The sequence below is a fragment of the Heterocephalus glaber genome, unplaced genomic scaffold, assembly GCF_053883595.1.
Source record: "Heterocephalus glaber isolate CG9 unplaced genomic scaffold, H.glaber_assembly_v1.0 deba00001610, whole genome shotgun sequence".
NCBI lineage: Eukaryota > Metazoa > Chordata > Mammalia > Rodentia > Bathyergidae > Heterocephalus > Heterocephalus glaber.
The window spans coordinates 563,398-587,997 of record NW_028258381.1 but is presented as its reverse complement, the minus strand read 5'-3'; the positions used below and the strand labels follow the sequence as shown (position 1 = coordinate 587,997).

Here is a 24,600-nt window from a genome sequence, read left to right as displayed (position 1 = left end):
AATTTCTAATAAAATACAAATTCCAGCAAAGTTAAAATGAAGATTTTATGTGGTAATAGGTGTTTTACTTGTGTATTTGTATAATCATTGTTTCACTTAACATTTTAGAGAACATATATAACCTTTTTTTCCCCTAATTTAGGATATGTGAACTTTTGCAAAGTGGAGCCATAATGAATAAATTTTACCAGCCTCATGAAGCACATATTCCCTACCTCCTACAGCTCTTCATTGATTACAATCTTTATGGAATGAATTTAATAAATCTGGCTGCTGTCAAGTTCCGAAAAGCAAGAAGGAAAAGTAAGGTTAATTTTCAAGTTCAAATAAGGCTTTGAATCACATACTATAAGTCAGTAATTTATAAAATAATATATATAGATGATAAATCCTAAAGAATATAAGAAGAAATAATCCTAGATAAAGAATAAAATGAAATATGCAAAATAGGATTTGAGATTATCAGGAAAAGTATCTCTAAAGAAAATTTTTTATAACAGCTTTACTGAAATACTATTCACATACCATTCACCCATGCCAATAGGATAATTTGAAAGTTTTCAGTATATTCAGAGTTGTGCAGCCATCATTGTACATGAAGAACATTTTCATCACCTCTGAGAGAAACCTGTAATAATCACCTGCAAGTTTTTTATGCCTACCACCCCAAAGCAACTACCAGTGTACTTTTATATATTTACCCATCTTGCACATTTCATACAAGTGGAATAATTGATATATGAGACCACACAGTATTTAAGTGTAACACAGTGTTTTTAAAGTTTGTCCATGTAGCAGCATATATCAATATTTTATTCCTTTTTACAACCCAATAGTGGTGTGTTATGTGGATGTACTACATTTTATTTATCATTTCATCAGTTGATGGACAGTTTGGGTTGTTTCCACCTTATTTTTTTTATTTTTTTTGGTACCAGGGATCGAACTTGGGACCTTGTACTTTCGAGGCAGGCAGCGGAACCACTGAGCTAAATCCCCAGCCTCCACCTTTTGACTATTGTGAACAATGCTGTTAAGAACATTTGTGTACAAGCTTTTGTGTAGCCATAAATTTTCATTTCTTTTAGGCATATAGCTAGACGTAGAATATTTGGGTCAAATGAACTAGCACCCTTTTATTCTCATTGGATTCCTTCTCTTCTTTTAAAACAAAATAAAACAAAACAAAACCAGCATTATTCTTTCAGCCCTAATGTTCTAACTGCTGTAAATTTTTCTCTGCCAAACTTCCTGAATCTAAGATTAGCATTTTTTATCTCTTAGTTTACCAACTATTTTCTGTTGATTCATTTTCTTTTGGTTTAATTCTTAGCAATAAAGAAGTACAAACCAAAAGAAGGAATAGAATACTGAAAGTAACCTTTGCCTAGAGGACATTTACTAAACCTGGATAATTTAGAACCTTATATGGGATAAGCTTGCTGGATATGAGAGGTGGAAACCAAAACCCAATCTTGCCTGGAAGGTGGGAACACTTCAGGGATTAAGATAGGGATAGAGCTTCTGGTGGGTATGTTCTTCAGGTGAACTCAGGCTGGGAAGTGAAACACTTTTGAAACATTTCAATCCTATTTGAATCTCCTGGGACTAAAAGAAATTCTCAAATCTAGAATTTGATCTAAGGTGGTGATGGTTTGGTAATGCACTCATTTCTGGCAGAAGAAGGAAATGTATCTTCTCTAGAGGAAATTCTCTTAATTAAAGGTCTCAAAATTCCTCAGTACAATATGTTCGGCAACCAATTTAGAATATATCACTAATACAAGAAAACTAGTCTCCATGAGTAAAACCTAGCAAATCTACACTGACTTGCAAAGAATTCAGACTGTAATTATTAGATGCAAACTGAAAAACTATAATTCAAGTCTTTATTAAGTAAAATGCTATTTGCAGGGTTCTAATGTACAATAATTATATTTACTAGTAGTTTTATTTATTTTGCCTTTGCAATGTGCTAGTAGTATCCTTAAGTGGAACAACTTAGATGCAGTAAAACTTTACAAATAAAATATTTTGTGGTAACAACATATATTAATGTTTTTCTCATCTTCTCAGTGTCTTAGAATAGTGTATAATCCTCTTAATAAACAAGACTGTAAAGGAGAATGAGATAGGCTTGGCTGCCAGGGAGCTCCCTTGTTCTCTGTAGAAAAAGATAGAAAAGGAAGAGGGATGGAAGAAAGACAAGGGAGATGACTGCTGCCTTTCTTCCTTACAGGGATTGTAGCCCCTTAGTTCCCACCCCTTCACCCTCAGTCTTTGTGAGAGCCATGTTGTTTTATATCCAGGACATAATCATTTTTGAAAGTGTAGAGATTTTAAGAGTAAAAGTTGAGACGCATTATCCTATTTCAGCACTTACTATTAAGCTACCATAATACAGGCAGGAAATGTGTATACTGATGGAGCTGAGTAGAGCCCAGACACATACCTATATTTGAAGAGGCTCAGTTTTGGCTCATATATTCAATTTAACTTTGACAAAGGTGCCATGATAATTCAGCGGAAGAACAATAATCTTTCAACAAATAGTGCTGGAATAACTGGATTCCCATATGGTGGAAAATGAAAATGTATGAGGCACATTTTTTAAAAACATCAACTGAAAATACTTTGCAGACTTAAATGTAAAAATGTAAACTGTAAAACCTTTAGAAGAAAAGGGTAAATCTGCTCAAGCAGAAAAGGAAAACTTGCTGAGTTGATAAACTGATAACTCTTTTGCTCTGAAAAAACTGTTAAAAGAGTGAAAAATCACAGAGGAGAAAATACTTGTAAATTATGTGTTTAATAAATAATTGAATCAGAAATATATAAAGAAGCTAAGCATGGTGCCACATGCCTCTAATCCCAGCTTCTCTGGAGTTTGAGGCAGGAGGATTGCAAGTTTGAGCCCAGCCAGGGCAACTTAATGAGGCCCTGTCTTAAAAACAAAAAAAAAGCAAGGAGGGAGAGGAAAAGATGGAGGGAAAGAAAGGGAAAAGGGTAAAAAGAAAAGCAAGCAGAGATGTAGTACAGTGGTGGAACACTTGCCTAGCATATGCAAGGTCCTGGGTTCAATCTTCAGCACCACACACACAACAAAAAAATTAAATACAAATATTCTTAAAAGTAACAATAAGAGGGCCAGGGATTTAGCTCAGTGGTTTCGCTGCCTGCTGTGCAAGCACAAGGACCCGAGTTCGATCTCTGGTACAAAAAAAAAAAAAGTAACAATAAGAAAGCAAACAGCTCAATTTAAAATGCCTGCAAAGTCTTGAGGACATGTCACCAAAGAGGATATGTAAGGATGGCAAACACCTAAAAAGATGATATTCAGTATTATATGTCATTAAGGAAATGCAGATTGCCCACAGTAGACCTATTAGAATGGCTAAAATTCAGAAGACTAAGGATAACAATTGCTAATTAGGATATTAAACAATGGCAGCTCTCATTCATTGATGGGAGGAATACAAAATAATAGTCCATTTGGAAGACAATTTCACAGTTTCTCATAACATTAAATATAAACTTAGTATGACCTAGCAGTTGCACCACTGATGTTTACTCAGGTGTTTCAGAATTTAAGTTCACCCGAACCTGAATGCATAAGTTTATAACAACTTTATTCATAATTGCAACTAAGATGTTTATTCAACAGGGGATGGATAAACTGATACTATTTAGTGATAAACAGGAACAGGATATTGATTCACACCTGGTGTGGTGATGCACACCTAAAATCCCAGCACTATGGAAGGCTGAGGCAGGAGGAGCAAGTTCAAGCTCAGGCAGGGCAATTTGGCAACTTATCAAGGTCCTGTCTCAAATTTAAAATTTACTAAAGGGCTGGGGATGTAGGTCAGTGCAAAAGGCCCTGAATTTTTTTCCCATTACTCGCCCCCCAACCCCCAAAACAACAAACAGATACTAATTCACACAAGTGAAAATTTAAATTGTTTTAGTAAGAAACTAGAGCCAAAAGGCTACAAATTATATGATTTCATTCATTGGACATTCTGAAAAAAGCCAAAAACTATTGAAGTGGAAAATGGATTAGTTACCAAGTTCTAGAAGAGAAGGGAGTGTTGACTGTAAAAGGAATGGAGCAGGAGCTCTTAGAAAGTTTACTTAAGAAAAATATTTTCTCTTTCCTAAAGAGCAAAAATAAAAAAATTATTATTGAAACTTGAGAAACTATTTACTTAAACATCTTTTATAGTATAAAACCTGTTTCATACATTATTGATAAAAGGCACCTTATTTTAAAATTCCTGTTTTTTATAATGAAATACTTTTGAGATTATGGCTGTTTTATTTAGTTGTAATTAATACTGAGAGATGTAAAATTAAAATACTCCTCGTAGGTTGGCTTGTTATAAAAGGCAGAATAGCCATATATAGTGATGCCTGTCTCTAATGCTTTGGGAGGCTGAGGTAGGAGGATTGAAAATTTGACCAGTTGGGGCAATTTATCTATTTAGCAAGGGCTGAGGATATAGCTCAATGCAGAGACTTTGGGTTCAATCCCCGGTACAAAAAAAAAGAATGAATGAATCAATTAGAGCGATTAGGACACTGACTCTGTGGCCAAACTATTTCTTGAAATCAATTACTAGCTAGAGTGAAGGATTTATTCTATGCAGTACTGATGTGGTGGATGCATGGCTAATTGTCAAATCTACGAAACTATTCTTCACTATACGTTAACCATATGATTAAGGTTAAGTCACCAGTGATGTCTTGTGAATACTGTGTACCCTCTCACATGATATGATAAAAAGGATACTTCATTCATCTCTGTGGTATATTTTCCAAAAAGCCCATTATAATCAATGTGAAAACATCAGACTCAGACTGGAGATCATTATACAGGTTACCTCATCAGTATTTCTTACTGTCAAGGTCATAAAAAATGAGGAAAGATAAGAAATAGACGAGACTGGGGGAACCTAACAACCAATTCAGGGTAACTATGTTGGATCCTGAAGAGAAAGAGGGTATTACTGGAAAAATTGGTGAAATTCAAATACAATGTACAGTGTAATTAATAACAATCTTCTCGGGTCAGTTTCTTAATTGTGTCTCATGCAAACAAAATGTTAAATGCCAGGTGAACAATGTATGGAACAGTCTGTACTATTCTTGCGCCTTGTTTTTAAATCTAAAATTATTCTAAATGAAAGGTCATTGGAAAAAAAAAAGAAAAAAAAGTCACTATCAGTGTGAACTCTAGCTGTGAATTTAAGGATTGAAACCCTAAGAATTGAAAAGTTTGTAAAAAATATACAGTGGATATTTACAGATTTTTTTTCCCCCTCTAATACGTAAGAAAGCACAAGAGAAGTTTGAAATAGCAAATAATATAAACCATTTTATTTATAAAACCTAGATTCTTCAGAGCGGTATTTAGAAGGAATTGTTTATAAAAGCTAGATAGTTTAGAATAGTAATTAGAAGAATTTTTTTAAAACAAGGAAAGTTAACAAATTCGAAGGCAGAATTATGTGAAATTCAATTAGAAATTAAAAACAGTATGATAAAATAAAATTTACATCTTCATTCATCATGTGAATTTTTTGTTTGATATAAGATAAAAAGTAACATCGTAATTATGGAAAAAGTAGGTGAATATTTTTTGTACTTTGTTTTGTCATGTTATCTCAGACACGTTACAGTTAACCTCCAGGTCCTTCTGATAAGTAAATGCCTATGACATGTATACATAACTTAATATTAAAGTAAGGTATATAAAAGTACTTAAATGGAGAAATATTTTGAGCACACTAATGGAATTTTATATTGTTCCTTTGGCATCTATATTTGGAAAGAAATTATATGTAAATATAATACTTGAGAAGGCTTTAATGTTCTTTAGGGAAATGCGCTAAGACAATACACAGTAGAAGTAAAATGAGTTAAATTTTTATGGGTTTTTTGTTCTGTTTTGCTTTTCTTTTTTTCTTGGTGCTGCCCTCACAAATTCTAGACAAGCATTCTACCACTGACCTATATCCCCAGATCTAAAATTAGAACTTATATAATGTGGTTGGTAACTCTGAATCAGTAAACTTGTGGTTGATTTTTATTCATATAAATTTATTACAAAATAATGTTTATGTTGTAATTTAGAAATTGCAAAGTAAATTCTTACAAATGCTTTGCTATGGTGTAGCAAAACCTTTAAAAACTTCTGAATGTACATAGTACATGTACAGTTGCTTATTTTGGTATGTGTTTTCTTGAAATAGCAAAGATGGTAGTACCTTATCTCATCCTAACTATACCATTTTGTGATTAAGCTAATCAAATAAAATCGAAGTACTAGATTTACTTGTAAATTTTAATATCTTTCTTAAATGTTAGGATTCTTTTTGATGTATTCATTCAACTTCCATTTGAAAATTTAAATTCTCATAAGAGATAACAAAAAAGGTGCAAAAATTTGAGTGTACTTCCAAAATGTGACCTCAGGACTCCACTTCTGAAACTGTGACTTCTAAGCAGGCATGTGTAGCCTCCTCTTCAAATACAAGTCAACTTGTATTCACATTTGCCCCAGGTTTCTAATCAGAGTTATTGCTATTACTTCTGGAATGGTTTAGTATTTTCTTTTTTGTTCCAGAATTAGTATTAAAGTATGTTTTGAATTTCATGTGAGATTTCCATTATAATTTTAGTTGAGGCCCATACATAGTGCTCTAGCAATTTGAAGTCTAAAAATTCATAATTTTTTATTTTTCAAATAAGGTTAAAACTTGTTTTCCTTTTGCTGTACTGATGCATGATAGGCAGGTGTTCTGTTACTGAGCTACATCCACAACCTGCAAACAAAATTTTAAGCGTACAGTAGTACATTCAAATGTATCACACTTTTATTGTATTATGAAAATATAGCCATTTCTCCCTCATATCCATATATTACAAATACTTTCTCCTCCTCGCACCCCCCAATTCTTAGTTTGGAACTAACTGTATATACATTTTCCTATATATGCATGAATTTTCAGGACATAATTTTAGGAACTGCTCACACAGATTGTATATTATTTTACTTAAAGGGTGATTGTATACAAAGTAAAAGAATATTTAAATTTACCTTTTATTCCTAGGTGATACATTGACTGCAACTGGATCACCCAAGGATCGGTTATCAGGACATTCCCTTGCTGGTACTTTCTTTAGATGGGAAGAAGATGAAATACCAAGGTTAGTTAATGTTGTAAAGGAAATTAAAAAATAAATATATATGTATATATCTCCTAGTTATAATCTGAAATCAGTTATTACCGTAATTTAATTTTAACCTTTTATTATATTTACTATATTTTAACCTTTAAGTTTGCCAAAAAAGCAGATCTCAATACTAGTATAGTATATGGAATCATAGATTTAAAAACCAGACTATGAAAATGTACCTATTTACTACCCAATTAGTAATAAGAATCTGGGGTAGAATGTTAATACTTCTCTCTAGCATCCATCTTTGTCATGCATTCTAAATTGAGATCTTAAATTGTCAGTCAGTAGTTTTATCTAAATTGAAATAAGGGATTTCTGTTTTATACCATGTAGCATTCCTCAGGCTTTCTCGATCATTTTATTGGTCAGTTGAGTATTGGTCAGTGGTATTGGTTGTCCTCTTTTCACTACACATATGTCATATGCTTTTTAAGCAGAAGAATGTGGGGTAGGGAAATGTTTAGTTACATGGCTTTAAATTTTATAATAAGAAAATGAATTTACTAATCAGTTGGACAAATATCTTAAAAGTACTTCTTTTAGAGCTTAATTTATACAGTTTCAGATCTCTAATATATTCTTAACAGGATTTCCATATTATGGAATAATACCTAAAATTAAAAAAGAACCTAATTAAATGAAAAAATTAAGTCTTTAAAGACTTTGAAGTAATGTGGATAGTCAGTGACTCTTGATTCTGCTCATTAACAAGGTTTAGGACTTTTTGATAAACATACACTTCTTAGTTTCTTCATACTGCCAGATACAGGAGAATTGTTTTTATATAATCACAGTTAGGTGATTATACACACTAGGTTCCCTAGTTTTCAAAGTTCTGTATCTACTGGCTGGCTTTCTTTTATTCATGATCAATTAAAATTAAAGTCTATTTGTACTTTGAAGTCCTTTTATAACAAACATCTTTCTGGTTAGGTCATAAGACTAGTGAAGTTACACTGATTAGGAGTAAATTTGGGGGAACTGTTGCACTTAAAATGTTTTTAAGAAGCCTGTTTTATTACTTTGAAAAGTTGCACAGGGGCTGTTAGCATAACTCAGTGGTAGAGTCCTTACCTAGTAGCATGTGCAAGATCCCAGGTTCAATCTTCAGCACTGCAAAAAAGGAAGGGGAAAAAATGAAAAGAAAGAAAAAAGAGATTAAATTATGAGCAAAGATATGAAGAGGCAAACTAGTACAAATAGGCAAGTTATTTTGAATTTATAATACACACAAAATAGCTATATATATTTTTACCATGTTTATATTAAATGAAAATCTATAATTTCACCAATTGCAAATAACATATCAAATGCTTTACCATAAATAATTACTCTCCTAAAGTTTGCTGGTCTCATTTCTACCAATTGTACCACTCTTCTTGTTGCCTTTTCTTTTTTTTTTTTAACGTACAAATAAATGTTAGATTTTTCCTTTACAAACATATTACAAGGGCCATGACAAATAGCAAACAAAGTTCTAGTGAAATAGGGATGCTAAGTCAGCAGCTCTACTAACCTCATTGTCTAGCTCAGTGTAAGTTACCATGTGTCTTGGGCCTTTGAAGTTATTTACCAGAGTGATAAATCCACAAAAATCAAGAGCCTAACTGTTAATCTCAACCCTGGCTACCCATCCGAATGATCTGGAGAGGTTTTTTAAATTATGATGTTTGAGCTCTGTCCTCAATGAGTCTAGTAAATCTCTTCTGTTAAGCTATAAACAAAAATTCAGAGAGGTACAATTATCTAATTTTACCATATTTTGCTTATCTTCCTTTAATGACTAAAATGGTGGTTTACATGTATTTGCTGACTTATTTTTTTTTTTTTTTACTCAAACTTAGATTTCTATTTACTGCAAGCAGACTTTTAATTCTGGAACCCATTTTCATTCTCAGGGAATATTTTGTGTCCTGAATGTCTGAAGTTTTGTTGTAATAAGGGCAAGGAATAGTTGTAAATTTCTACTGTGAAATTACATTTTTCAATGTCCTTGTTGGCCTCCTTTAACAAGGTGTTACTCCTGGAATATTCATCCTTGCTATTTATAATATAAATTTTTTCAAATTACAAAATATTTTAGTATAAGAAGAAAATTGTTGACCATTAACTATTTTATCTGGGCCTTAAATTTCACAGCAAAACTGATTTTGTTAAATTATGTGAATGACCAGGACAGAATACTTTCGTAATTATTTTTTCTCAAAGTTAAAGGAATACATTAGTTTAGCTAATACATAGGTTAGCTAATGTGCCCTTCACCAGTGGTGAGATGTATGTGTGTATTTGTGTATGTGTATATATATATATATAGAGAGAGAGAGAGTTGTAAAAATTCTGTGGTTTAACAAATTTCTTCTAATTTTTCCTCTTTCTCCTCTTCCTTCTCCTCGTCCTCTTTCCTTCTTCTTCCTCTTGCTCCTTTTCTTCTTCTTCCCCCTCTTCCTCTTCTCCTCTTACCCTTTCTCTTTCTCTACCTTCTCCAGTCCCCCACCCAAGGGCTCATACATTCCAGCCAGGCAAACATTCTACTACCTAGCTACACTCCCAGCCCAGCAAATTAGTTTCTAATATCTCATCAGAATTTCCTTAGGGATGGACAATAGAAACGAGGTCTTGCCAATATGTTTCTCTTAAAACATTAAAAATATTTCAAAATCAAATGTTGAAGAATTATACCATTACTTTCAAGTAAAATTATGGTTTTCTCCTTTTCATATCAAGATCTTAATTTTGGTGGAAGAGTTAAATTTTGGAATGAGTAAACTGACATCTACACTAGATGTTGTCTGTTCATTCCTTCAAGCACAGAGAACTATGTGGTGTCTTCCTAATCTTTTCTTGAGTGGCTCTGATAGAATAAAACAAACAATGCTTTTGAGTTAAAGGCTATTAGTAGGAAACATCCCTCTGTAGTTCTTATAAAAAGTTAATGACCTCGTAATGTCATCATTTTTGCTTGTTGTGGTACCACCGTTGAACATTCATGTGGTTTATCAGTTCTGTACTTAACATTTTAAAGCATTCCTCAGCTCAGCAGTAGTTGAGGGCAGGAAGAACTATGAGTATTATTTATCTACTTTTTAGTATGCTTACTTTCCCTCATCTCTTATTGCATATTCTCTTCACATTTTTTAAAAACAATTTATAATAGGTGAAGAAAATGCCTCTAGACAACTGACAAAAATATATAAATATATGCATATGGTGTTTGATACATCACTCTGTTATCCCATTTCATTCTGACCTGGGCATGATGACATGCTAAAATGTTGAATATTTCTTATATATAAAATATAATGAACCAGAATATGTAGAATATACTGCCACAGATCTCAACAGGATTGTCAATGATAATAGGTTTTTAATTTTTTCTCACCCTATTTTTTAATTTATATATACACATAATGTCAATTATGTCATGAATAATTGTGAATTAATATGACCAGATTTTTTGGTAACTGTCTAGACATAAAGTCTTGTATAAGAAAAATCTCATGAACATTGCTCTAACATAAGTATTATTTTTTTATATCTTTTTATTACAGCTGTTTGATACTGGAAGATGTTGAACCACAGAGTACGTGTGAATTAGAAGTGGATGCTGTAGCTGCTGACATCTTAAATCGACTGGACATTGAGTGTACATAAACAATTACTATTTTTTTGTACCAGGGATCAAACTTAGGTCCTTGCACTTGGGCAGCAGGCGGTGAAACCACTGAGCTAAATCCCCGGCCCATAAACAATTATTTTTAATCATATTTTTATTTGTAAAACTTAATGACCAAAATAGAGTAGAAATATTTTTTTGTTGTTTTGTTTTTTTTTTTGTACCAGGGATCGAACTCGGGTCCTTGTGCTTTCGCAGCAGGCGGCAAAACCACTGAGCTAAATCCCTGGCCCTTAGAATAGAAATATTACTAGACAACTAAGATATTACAAATTATTTTAAAAATTGTTCCGTATTTCTGATGAGTCATTATTTTTTCATTTAAATACTCATTGGGATATGTTTGCTTACATATAAAATTAAAGTAAGTGTGATACTAAATAAAATTACTGAGTATAAAATAATTTAATATACTCTGACTTTTAATTGTTTTATCTCCAGATTAAATACCAGGGAGGGAACTCTTTAAGTCTATTGGTTCTCATCAGTTGTTTGAATTTTATGTATTTGCTAGGTTTTGGACAATCAAAGAGGAAGAAATTTTACAAAAGAGAGTAACATGATAAACGTACAATGGGGTAGTTTTTCTGTTTTATTACATAAAGCAAGTAATTATTTTTCTTAAAAGGCAATATTTATCAAAGTTTAGATCTTTCTTTAGGCATGAATTTTTCACTTTGACTCTTGTAGTAAAGTATTGTTGGTATTGTGGTTACAGCTCAAATTGGTGGGAATCCTGGTTTACAAGCCATCTGGGAAGATGAAAAGCAACGGCGAAGAAATAGAAATGAAAGTTCTCAATTTAGCCAACCTGAATCACAAGGTATAAACCTAATGGTATTCTAGTGATTTTTTTTTTGAAACTAAATATTTTAATGGAAAACTTAGCCATTGCGTATTTTTCCTATAAAACTAGATTTTACTTTTCAAATTTCCTTTAAATTTTCTGTGTATTTTTCTGTTGTCATTACTGTACAACCAGTAATTATCTTCACAACTGTCTTCAAAGTGTCATTTTATTGTATCCTTCTAGCCTTCTATATTTCCAAGTGAACTGTAGAAAACCATGAATCCCAACTTGGAAACACTGTTTAGTGTATTAAGCTTTGCAAATACAATCCATGAAGTATAGCCCCTAAATTATTTTCTGGGAATGGCATAGTAAACTCTCTTTGATCATTATTTAAAGGTCTTTGAGAACACACTCGTTTATAATTAAATGTTACTACATTCCAAAAGAATTTGAGAGCTCAAATAGAAAAGATGCAACAAACTTTGAAAAATAAAGTTGAAAGAATAAAAGATAATTCAAAAGGCAAGTGTATGTTACATACTGTAATGTCTAAGGCACTAAAAATGTTTAGACTTTTATTCTTTTAAAAACATATTTTATAAGGGAGAAAATTCTAGTTTCAGGATATGCAGCATTTTATAAGTAGGGCAGTGTTTTTCTTTTTTAGATTCAGGTTATAATAATAGAATTTAACTATGAACTTCCTATAAGTGCTTAATTTTATAATTTCAGTAGCAACCATTTCTGTTTTGTCTGATTCTATAATAGGACACATTTACATAGTGTTATATGTGTTAAGAGAAATTGTCATTTTTAAAGCTACTATAGAGGAAAGGAAAATAATTCATGCTATTACATTTTTTAATGCACTTTTAAAATTCAAAGATCACAGGTTTGTGCCAGCAACAGAAAGTGAAAAAAAATTTCAGAAGAGACTTCAGGAAATTCTCAAACAGAATGATTTCTCCGTGTAAGTGGTTATTAATTATAGATCTCAGAACCAATTTTTTTACTGTATTAATTTGTTATAAAGGATATTATGTATGATATTATATATGTATGATATTATAAAGCAGAACATTATCAGGATCTGTGGACTACAGTGATGGATCCCAGGAGTTCTCTGCTGAGTTAACATTGCACTCTGACATTCTGTCTCCTGAAATGCTTCAGTGTACTCCAGCCAATATGATAGAAGTCCATAAAGACACAGAGTTGAGCAAAGGTGAGATTTTTTCTTTTCAAATCTTCAGAAAAATACTGTAACAGATATCTGGTATCTAGCAAATATTCAGCTGAGGTTGCTAGGGCTTTTTTTCCCTAAGAAATAAATAATAGCCTTAACAAAAATCCTCTCCCATTCATTTATCCTTTCAACATTTTTAAAATTAGCTCTTTTCTGGAGTAGGTGCAAGCCATTAATATGTATGTCTTTGTATTATGTATATGTGCTCACGATGTACACTACCATTTTGTATATTTTTAGTTTTTTAATTTATCAGTATGTTTGTGATACATAATTATATTCATCTTTGGAAACCGGTACATATACATATGACATCTTAGTCATTCTTATTTTCTCTTCCCCTCCCAACATTCCCTCTTCCCCCCACAATATTCCCTCTTTCCCCATCCTTAGATCTCCGTCCCATGTCCACAAGGTCTACCTTCCTTTTTTCTATCATTTTTTAAATTTTTGCTCTTTAAATTTGAGGTTTCTTATATAAGACAAATCATGTGATATTTAACCTTCTGTGTCTGATTTGTTTCACTTAGCATTATAGTCTTAAGATACATTCATTTTCCAGCCAGGGATGATGGTGCATACCTGTAATCCCAGCACTCCGGAGGCTAAAGCAGGAGAATTGCCACAAGTTTGAGGCTAGTCTAGACTACATAGTGAGTTCAAGGCCAGCCTGAAGTACATAACGAGACCCTGTCTCAAAACCCCCAAAAAAGCAAACAAAAAAATCCATTTTCCTACAAATGACTCTTAATTTATCCTTTATGGCTAAGTTATTATATCATTTTAACTGTCTACCTATCTACTTATATCTATTTCAAATTTTCATTATCCATTCATTTATAGACAGGCATAGAAGCTGCTTTCAAAATTGAGCTCTTATAAATTGTGCTGCTAAACAAGGTATGCATGTATCACTGTAAAATGTCTTTACTCTTTTAGTAAGGTACCCAGACAAGGAATAGCTGGGTCAAATGTAATTTCTAGTTTTAGTTTTTTGAGAAATCTCCATACCATTTTCCATAGTGGTTGTACTAGCTTACATTTCTACCAACATTTTCTACCAACATTGTAGAAGTTCCTTTTTCCCCACAGTCTTGCTAGCGTTTGTTGAGTTCTCAACATTATATATTTTAAGCAGCTTATTTCAGATACCATTTACAGAGCATAAAATTTGCTCATTTTAACTATGTAATTAATTCAATGACTTACAGTAAATTTATGGTTGAGCAAACATCTCTACAATCCAATTGTAGAGCATTTTTATCAGCTCAAAGGATCTATTGTGTTCATTTGCAGTTGTGTCCCTTCCTACCTCTAACCCCAAATCTTTACTAGTCTAGTTTCTTGTCCCTCCATTTGCCTTTTCTACATATGCTATATTAATGAAATCATACATAGTTTTTACTTTTTGTCTTCTTTCACTTAACATAATACTTTGGAGGTTTATCCATTTTCTGTTGTCAATTAATAATTGATAATCCATGTCTCAGTTCATGGATATTTGTGTGGTTTTCACTTTTGACTGATAAGAATAATGCTGCTATAGACAATAAAACAGGAAATTTAGAATAAATATCTTGCGAAGAGTTGTAAAATAATACAAGTAATAACAAATGGAACCAGTTTGAAAATAAACTTCACTATAAAGATTACCTTTGAAGAGAGGGGGAAAACTAATACTTCTGTGAACATTTGAATATGACTTTGTTTGAGTATATCTTTTCAATTTTCTTAAGTAACTACTAAGCAGAATTGGTAGATCATATGGTAAATTTGTATTTTAGTTTTTTAATGAATTGCCAAACTGTTTTCCAAGTGGCTGCACTGTTCTACGTTCACACCAAGAAGATAAGAGGCTTTTGGTGGCTGTACATCTTCACTAAAGCTTCATGTTATCTTTTTTAACATTGCCATTCCAGAGAGTGTGAAATTGTATCTCACTGTGGTTTTAATTTTCATATCATTTATTAATAACGATGTTGAGTATCTTTATGTCAACATTAACACTTTGAAATTCACACTTGTCTGTTGATTTTAGCTGTTGATAATGCTCCATTCCAAAACTTTAACAATTTATGTTTCTCTGTTCTACAAGTATTTTGTGCTGTGTGTGTCTTCCTATGTCTATGTGCAAGAGTTAACACACAGAAGTTACTATTTTCTTAATGGTACGATATGTGCATTATTGTCTATGCAGACGTCATGTCTTTCTGTAATTTAGGTTATACATGATTGGTAAATATGGCAATAATTAAAGTTCTTAGTAGTCACTATTTCATATGGAGAATTTCTAGTCAAGGGAACCCTCAACAGTTAGTAGTGCCAAATAACAGACTGAAACTCACAAATAGAAAAGCTTTGGGACAATCTGATTATTTGATATGGTTATCTCCTGACTTTAATCTGTATTTCCTGACTGCCAATGAGTTTGAACATCTTTAAAGGCCATTTGGGTTTCCTTATCTGAATATTGCTTATTCATGTTCTTTGGTTATTCTCTTTAGGTTACTGGTCCTTTTCTCACTGATTTTGTAGGAGTTCCTCATATTTTGTAGACATTAAGCCTTTGTCAGTTATTTGTTGTAGGAATATTTTGTTCCCATTGAAGCTCATAATGTAGCAGTCTTCAAAAATTTTTAGCTTTTTCTTGTCTTCTTCCTCTTTTTAGAAAAGTTATTCTTATTTTTAGTTGTTTTTTTTTTTTTTTTTTTGGTACTGGGGATTGAACTCAGGACCTTGTGCTTACAAGGCAGGCGAAGGCATCATTGAGCTAAATCCCCGGCATTATTTTTAATATTTTGTATGCATTCAGTTTTAGTATCAGGGTTATCAATATCTTCCCTTAATGGTTTAATTTTTATACCTAGTTTCTGAGACCTTCCCTACCCCAGTATAATGAAAGTTTTAAAGTACTCATTCTAAGGCCTATGTGTGCTTATAGTTTGGTTTTTCTCATTGAGGTCTTTTAAAAATTTATCTGAAATTTTACTTATGTAATATAGTAAGGATCTAATGTGTGTGCATCCATGTGTGTGCATGTATGTGTGCATATGTAGCTAGTTGTGATAACATACTTATCCAAGAGGGCTATTTGTCCATTGGGGCTCCCTTGCTCTGTCATGTTACAGTGTGTTAATATACTATTTAATTACTGTCTCTTTATAATATCCTGGCATGGCAAATATTCCCTTATTCAGCTTCAGAATTGTCCTGTCTGCTCTTAATCATTAAAAAATTTTTTTTCCAGTGTTAATCTTAGGATCACATTTTTTTGCTTCTGTAAAGAACTCTGTTGGAATTTTACTGGAAATTCACTGAATTTGTAAACTATTTTATTTGATCTTTCATGTTCTTCAGTAGTTATATAATTGTAAAATTATTATATGTCTTTTGTCTTAGGTACTCAAGGAGCCTTTTAATTGAAAGTTTAATTTTTTAAGAATTACATAGTCTAATTGCTGATACTTGGGGACTTCTCTGACTTTTGTATATCAGTCTTTTATGCAACAATTTTTATTAGAGCTAATAATTTTTTCTTAGATTTTTTCCATGCATTGAATTGTCATCTGCAAATAGTTATTACTTCCTTTCCCATGCTTATACTTTTTCTTGCATGTCTTAATGCACTACCTAAACTTTAGTATGATACTAACTAGAAATGTTTGTAGTCTTTTTCCTGACTTTAAACAGAATACTTCTGTATTTCTTTCTTTTCTTTTTCTTTTTCTTTTTTTTTGGTATCGGGGATCAAACTCGGGACCTTGCACTTGTGAGGCCCGCGCCAGAACCACTGAGCTAAATCCCTGGGCCTGCTTCTGTATTTCTTTGAGTATGAAATTTACTGTGTGATATTGGTAGGTTCAGTCAGGTTCATATCCTTTCTAATTCTTTTTGGCATAGAAGTTTGTTGTATTTTAAGTCATATGGGTATTAAGTCTTATCAAATATTCTTTTCTGAGTTTAATGAAATACTCAGTTTTTTGTTGTTAATATGGTGGGTTACATTATAACAACTTATTTTTAATGTTCCAACTTCTCTCATATTGCTGAAATCAACCCTTCCTGGTCACAAAGCGTGTTTCTTTAAATATTGACATACAGGGCTGGGGATTTAGCTCAGTGGTGCTGCCACCTGCCTCGCAAACGCAGGGTCCCAAATTTGATCCCCAGTACCAAAACAAAACAAAACAAAATATTGACATATATCTACTTTTCTAATATTATGTTTAGAATTTCAACATTTTTTAAATAATTGAGATCCATACTTTGCCTCATTAAGTGAATTGTGGAACTTTCCCTCCTTTTCACATCAGTTTTTGAGAATTTTTATTAGATTAAAATAACCTGTTTCTTGAAGGTTTGATAGAGGTTATATATAAAACTCCCCAGCTCTTTCTCAGTTTTCTGGACCGACTTGGAGGGGCAGCCGGGCAAGCGGAGCCAGCATGCCAGTGGCAAGGAGCTGGGTTTGTTGCAAAACCTACGTAACCCCGCGGAGGCCCTTCGAGACGTCCTGCCTTGACCAAGAACTGAAGCTGATCGGCAGGTATGGGCTCTGGAACAAGCATGAGGTCTGGAGGGTCAAATTTACTCTGGCCAAGATCCAAAAGGCTGCCCGGGAGCTGCTGACGCTGGACAAAAAGGACCCATGGCGGCTCTTCAAAGGCAACGCTCTCCTGCGGCGACTTGTCCGAATTGGGGTGCTGGACGAAGGCAAGATGAAGCTGGATTACATCCTGGGTCTAAAGATCGAGGACTTCCTGGAGAGGCCCCTGCAGACCCAGGTCCTCAAGCTGGGCCTGGCCAAGCCCATCCACCACGCCCGTGTGCTCATCTGCCAGTGCCACACGGGGGTCCGCAAGCAGGTGGTGAACATCCCATCCTTCATTGTGCGCCTGGACTCCCAGAAGCACATTGACTTCTCCCTGCGATCCCCATACGGGGGAGGCTGCCCAGGCCATGTGAAGAGGAAGAAAGCAAAGAAGGGCCAGGGTGGGGCTGGAGCCAGAGATGAGGAGGAGGAGGATTAAGCCCACCCTTCCTCCTGGGCTGAAGGATTGTTTAATTTTTCAGCCACAGAATAAACCAGAACCGAACAGTTAAAAAAAAAACAAAAAACTGCCCAGTCTTTGTATAGTCTAGTTTTTTTGTGGGTAGATTTTGTCTGTTATTGAATTAAAGGGGATAGATTTAAATTACTGATCCAGTTTCTGTAATAGATCCACTCAAACTTTATATTTCTGTTTGAATCGGGTTTTGTCATTTTTTCTGATTTTTTCCATGTTTTTGGTATAAATTTATACATATTATTTTAACATCTTTCTTTTACCTTTAAAATTCCCCCTAATATTACTATATTCCTAATATAATTTACTTACACTTTCTGTATAGTTTGTATTGATCGTTTTAGTCTTGTCTTTAGTGTTACTAGTTTCATAGTATCAGCTTTTATATTTGTTGGTCTTTTCAGATGGTTTTAAAAAACTTTTTTTTATTAGCCCTTATGTCCTAGGATGTTTTACCTCAAAAATATTTCTTCTGAAAGATTTTAATGTTTTTTTAAAAACTCAGATACACCTAGTTTTAAAAGCCTGATTATAATACCCACAGCAGGAAAATCGAACTCTTTTTCCAGTTTGCTATCATATAACTCCACTATTTTTAGGGTGTGTGTGTGTAGTCTTTTTCTCCTCATTACTACTATGTGTCTTTTATTCTGTCTTCTTTTGACCATATTATAATTAATTTATTTTATCATTGTTCTCCAACTTACTGAATCCCTCTGTGCATCAGAACCTCTATAAATATTGAAAGACTACTATTTTTAGACAATGAATTGGAGGCTTTCTGAAAAATATAAAAATGTTAAAGAACAAATTTATTTATTTTTATTTATTTTTTGGTACCAGTGATCGAACTCAAATTTATTTTTGACATAGGCAATAGTTTTGGTCAAATAAAAGTTTTTCTTTTTTCTCCGTTGTATTTTAAGTAACTGACTTTTATCAGAATAATGTAACCGTTAGTACACAGTAGGTAGAACCAAAATGACTGAAGAGATTATAAATATCTGGTGATCCATAGACTTGGGGTTATGTATGCTGTTCAGTTTTTCATTAATCCATGTAACTGGTTAGGTATTCCTATGGCTTTTTCTAATGTTTTATTGTGTTTTTGTTTAGCATGTATCACTAATTCTTCAAGTTTTTAAATAGGTTTACTTTGTAATGCTTCCTAACTTACACAAAGTCTAAGCAATAACTTTTAGATTTAGGACATTGCATTGATGTTTTTGTATTCTTTTCATTTTAAGATGACACCACACATAAAGTAGAAGAAGCCCTTATTAATGAAGAAGCAATTTTGAACCTCATGGAAAATAGTCAGACTTTTCAGCCTTTGACTCAAAGATTGAGTGAGTCACCAGTTTTCAGTAAGTAACAATACCACCATAAATACTCGGTATTTTAAATAAATGAAAGTGAGTTTTGTAAAGGGATACTTTTTTCTTTGACTGGAAGAGATGAATATTTCATACTCGGTGTGCTTATTCTGAATATGAAACCTTGCATTTGTTCAGGTAAATTTGTATTTTGTTTTCAACATAGCTTTTTCTAAAATAACAATTAGGAAAGAAAATAATTGTTTTTATAGAATTTTGGGAAAGACCATATTACTTTGGGGAGAAATGTACTTAGTTTGAATTAATATTCTTCAAACTAAAGTACATTAATCAAACAGCACAATGGATCCTTTGTTACTATTAGAAAGTTCACTGGACAATCTTTTCCAAGCATTAATTTTTTGTTTACCATGGCACACAGCAGTTCCTTCTGAATGTCTTTGCACCACCCTAAATACAGTTTATTAGCATCATAAACCAAATTTCTTTTCAATAAGTTAGTCTGTGAGATCTTTTATAAAAATTTACTTATCATTTTGTTGCATAAAATATCATCAACTCAATTTCTCCTATACATTCACACCATATCAATCAATGAAGTCTTCTGTGTGCAAAAGACCTCAAATGGGTAGGAGGTTTTCTCTGCATACCAAGCAAGTAATTAGTTCTGCAAGGGGCACCATCTGGATGTCCTCAGTTCTGACATTGTCTGCCTAGAATAGTGATGGTGAACCTTTTAAAGTTGTGTGCCCAAACTGCAACCCAAAACCCACTTATTTATCACAAAGTGCCAGCACTGAAATTAAATGTGAATACTGAGGTTTTAGTTGAGAAAAATAAAAACCTCATATATTAACATCTTTTGTCTTAAAAGAAAAATAACACGTGTGTCATAGGTTTGCCAGCACCACTGGCCTAGATCCAGCATCGGATCTCACAAGTAGGGAACTCAGTCCTCAAGACTGCTGCCCCCCAAGATTGCTAATCAAGTCCCAGATTATTCTACCTGTGCTTCTGACTGACTGGCTATAAATTGGTGTTCCTACAAAACCCATATGGTGGTTTGATCAATTTGCCAGAGCAGCTTACAGAACTAAGGGACATACTTAAGTTTGCTGGTTTATTATAAAGGATATTACAAAGGATATACTGATGAAGAGATGGATAAGTTAAGGTATGGAGGAAGGAGCACAGAGCTCCCACGCCCTTTTGGTACTATGTGCCACCCTTCAGGAACTTCCTCATGTTTAGCTATTTAGACAGAGGCTTTCAGAACTCAGTCTTTTCTGATAATGCCTCAGCATTCGTAATAATGCTTCATTACATACACATGAATGATTAAATCATTCATTGATCAGCTCATCCTTCAGCTCCTCTCTACTCCCCCAGAGGTTGAAAGATGGGACTCCAAATCCCACCTCAACCCTGCCTTGGTCTTTGTGCTCCTAGTCCCCATTATGAAGCTGCCTAGAGACCACTAGCTCAGCACTTTAGCATATAAAAAGACTGATTGCTTTGAATAGTACAAGGATTTTAGGAGTTGTATACCAAACAGGAAATGGATATATATTTCACAACATCACATAAGGTAACTTTATATTAAACATTTTGAGGAATTGCCAATGGATGTATCATTTTATAGTCTGACCAGCAGTGTTTGAGCATTTCAGTTTCTGCACAATCTTACCACCACTTCATTATAACCTATCCTTTTTATTTTAGCAGTTTTAATGTGTGTGACATTCTTATAAATAATACTATAATATTACTTTTTAAGCTCTCGTATGTTTGCATCTACAGATTTTCTTTGAGGTAAATAAAGCTTAAGTGAAGGATAAGAGCTTTAAATTTATTAAAGTTTAATGTACTTCCTTAGCATTAATTCATATATGTTTTATATTTATTTCAAACATATTTGTTCATGTTTTATTCAAGCTCTTCAGGCTTAAGTGCTTAGGCAGCTTGTTAAAATACAGATTCATGGGCCCTACCTTAGAATCCTGATTTAGTTAATGTGGATGAGTTCTGAGACTCTTCTTTTTAATAAGGCTATAAAATCATTCCAATACAGATGGTTTTAGGATTACACTTTGATGGGAGAGCTACTTCAACCCCTGAGCCTTTGCGTTAACTATATACTTTTAGCATGTGTTGGGATCTAATATTTAGAAAATTATAAGTTCTTTGTTGGTGATTGCTTCACTTGTTTTATAGTGGACAGTAGTCTTGATGAGGGTCTGGTACATCTTCTTGCTGGATTGGAAAGTGATGGATTTCAGGGGGAAAGAAATAGGATGCCATCGCCGTGTCACTCTTTCGGAGACACTAAAATTCCTCAAAATAGTGATGATGAAGAAAATGAACCACAGATTGAAAAAGAGGAAATGGAGCTTAGTTTGGTGATGTCCCAGAGATGGGACAGCAATATTGAAGAACACTGTGCCAAAAAAGGGTAATTTTTAAATTATTTTATTTCTTTTAATAACTTTCTTTTGATTGAAATTGTTTCTTGCTATTATTCATAATATAAAATGTCTTATGAACTAAATTGACTTCTTTTAAACTCTTTTAATTAGTGTTTTGTTTTTCATATAGCATGTACTTCAGAGTCCAAGCAAAATAAAATTTTGCTACCTTTAGAAAGATTCTTTTAGAAATCATCCATTTGTATATACTGTTTTAAGATATATGAGTAATAAATGATGAAAATTGAAGCTCCTCCTTATATCACAACTTGAAAAAAAGAATACTTTCTGAGAGTTAAACTTTTTCAGAACTTAGCAACTATGTATGGTGTCAGATTGGAAGACGAGGAATGGCTTCCAGGTCTGAATAGACTAAAGGAATTAAATATTAAAAATTGTTTAAAAATGAGAGTTCAGAAGGATACATTGGCATTCTATCTAGTTTTTTCTCTCAAATCCAAAAGATGGCACTGTACTTTTCTAAGTCAGTGTGTCTGCGAGCTTAGAACTCTGCCTCTGAGTTTTATCATCTCTGGATAGAAAACATTAGGCCTCTGAGCCTGAGTGAATATGCCTCTCTTTTAAACTCCTGTATACTGCTGGGAGTGTTGGCACAAGCCTGTAGACCCAGAGGGAGGCTGAGGCAGGAGGATCACTGTGAGTTCAAGGCCAGCTTAGGCTACATAATAGAAAGAAGATGTCTCAATAAACCAAGAGAAAAAAAAAACTACTATATACTTGAGTAACATTTCTAAAGCCTGAGTTTGAAATTTTCTACCCCAGAGGCATTGTTGAAAGGGAAAAGAAGCTAAGCCATAAATTTATTTGTACCGAAGTATTTGTTTTTCTACCTAATAAATCAGGGTATGGAAATCTCCAGATGTGATGTTGTATTATTATGACATAGTGTTTACTGCAATAATAGGAATGATTATCCCATGATTCAGTTCATGCTTGTATGTTAATTAATTAGATGAATTCTGAAACTAAGCCCCTTTTAACTTGGGAAAACCTAATAGTTCATGAGCATATATTAGCAAGAGATTAAATCATAGAAGCATAATGTGTAGAAAAGGAATTAATTTTACTCTGTCTATTGGATGTTATATTCTGCCCTGAAAATCATAGTTTGATAATACTGAGATAGGGGGAAAAAGGAAGAAAAATAGAAGAATCTGTGAATACTATTACTTTTTTTTTTTTTTTTTTTGGCAAGGTAGAAGCAAAATCTCTATATGTAGATGAAATGATCATCTACAGAGAAAATACTAAAAAATCTCTAGGAGCCCCTAAAACTTGTATTTGAATTTAGCAGTATTAGAAAACAAAAGGTATATATAAAAATTCAGGTCTGTGTATACTTGCTATAAATGAACAATTGGATATTGAAATTTAAAAGTTATGTAGGAGTACAAAGGACTTAGAAAAGTAAAAAGAAAAAACAAAAAGTGTTGGAAGACGTTTAGTACCTAATTTTAAGACTTCTTCTAAAGCAACAGTAATCAAGGCAGTGTTGGTGTAAGGAAAGACATATAGATCATTGGAATAAAACAGAGAATCTAGACATAGAACCACACATATATGGCCCACTGAGTTTTGAAAGGTTATTTAACATTAGCATTTTATAGAATATAAACTCAACTCAAGAGCCGAGGAAGAGATAGTGTTTTCAGCAAATGGCACTAGAACACCTGGTATCCATATATTAAAAATTAACTTCAACCCTTTATTTCCATACATGAAAATACTTGAAGGGATCTATGAACCTAAATAAGAAAGCTTAAAAGTATAAACCTTTAAGAAGAAATTATAAGGGAAAATATTTATGAATTCAGGGTAGGCAAGAACTACCTACGATAAAAAAAACATGATGTCTAAAACAAAAAAAAAGTTGATGAGATTCCATCAAAATTTAGAACTTTAAATGACATCATTAAAATGAAAAGTAGTCCTTAAACAGACCATATTTACAATGCATATAACCTATGACCAGAATATATAAAGAATTCTTAGAGTTCATTAATAGACAACCCAATTAAAATGTAGACATAAGAAGATGATAAATAGCCAGTACAGCACAAGGAATGGTGTGCAATTCTAGAATCAGAAAAATACAAATCAGTACAATAATAAGACTGAATTATACACTCATTAGGGAGATGAAGTCAAAAGTTTTAAAAGCCTTGTCATGACTTTTTCTTTTTTGTTGGATTCTCCCCCTTTGCGTTTAATTTGTCACGCCCAATGGATTCATTCTGCTGGGTTTCCTGGGGTTGTGATCCTCATTGTCTTTTCCTAGGGCATTGTCTAAAATTTTTGGGAGTGCTGGTTTGGTATTCATGAAGTTCCTGAGGTTCTCTTTATCATGAAAGTATCTTATTTCTCCATCAATTTTGAAAGATAGTTTTGCAGGGTACATCAGGCTGGGTTGGAGGCTGTTTTCCTTTAGGGCTTGAAATACATCACTCCAAGCTTTTCTTGCCTTGAGGGTTTGCATTGAGAAGTCTGTTGTGATTCTGATGGGCTTTCCTTTGTATGTGATTTGTTTCTTTTCTCTCACTGCTTGTAGAATTTTATTCTTCTGTTGGATTTCTGGAATCCTAGCTATTATATGCCTATGTGAAGATTTTTTTTGATTAAGGCCAGCTGGAGTCCTATATGCCTCACTTATGTGTATGTCAAGTTCTTTTCCCCTCCTTGGGAAGTTTTCTGCCATCACTTCTGTGAACAGTTTTTTTATGTCATCTGTACTCTCTCCTCCTTCTTCATTGACTC

General features: G+C 33.2%; 1 protein-coding gene and 1 pseudogene across 6 annotated transcripts in view; both read left to right on the top strand.

Annotated features, from left to right (window-relative positions):
- Rev3l (REV3 like, DNA directed polymerase zeta catalytic subunit) overlaps positions 1-24,600 on the top strand; it is a 197,496-nt gene that overhangs the window by 83,325 nt on the left and 89,571 nt on the right. For 4 of the 6 annotated variants that reach the window (XR_015445360.1, XM_087195955.1, XM_087195956.1 and 1 more), the window contains 8 exons: positions 143-303; positions 7,116-7,212; positions 10,794-10,888; positions 11,637-11,741; positions 12,597-12,681; positions 12,785-12,936; positions 19,271-19,390; positions 21,575-21,812. Coding sequence is in view for 5 of the 6 variants with exons in the window: in XM_087195955.1 (XP_087052081.1) it covers positions 143-303; positions 7,116-7,212; positions 10,794-10,888; positions 11,637-11,741; positions 12,597-12,681; positions 12,785-12,936; positions 19,271-19,390; positions 21,575-21,812 (1,053 nt within the window). In the remaining variant the exon portion in view is untranslated. The remainder of the gene's footprint in view (positions 1-142; positions 304-7,115; positions 7,213-10,793; positions 10,889-11,636; positions 11,742-12,596; positions 12,682-12,784; positions 12,937-19,270; positions 19,391-21,574; positions 21,813-24,600) is intronic. The other 2 variants (XM_004874620.4, XM_087195957.1) reach the window with 1 other exon arrangement.
- Positions 17,270-18,128, top strand: LOC101722918 (small ribosomal subunit protein uS4 pseudogene; annotated as a pseudogene).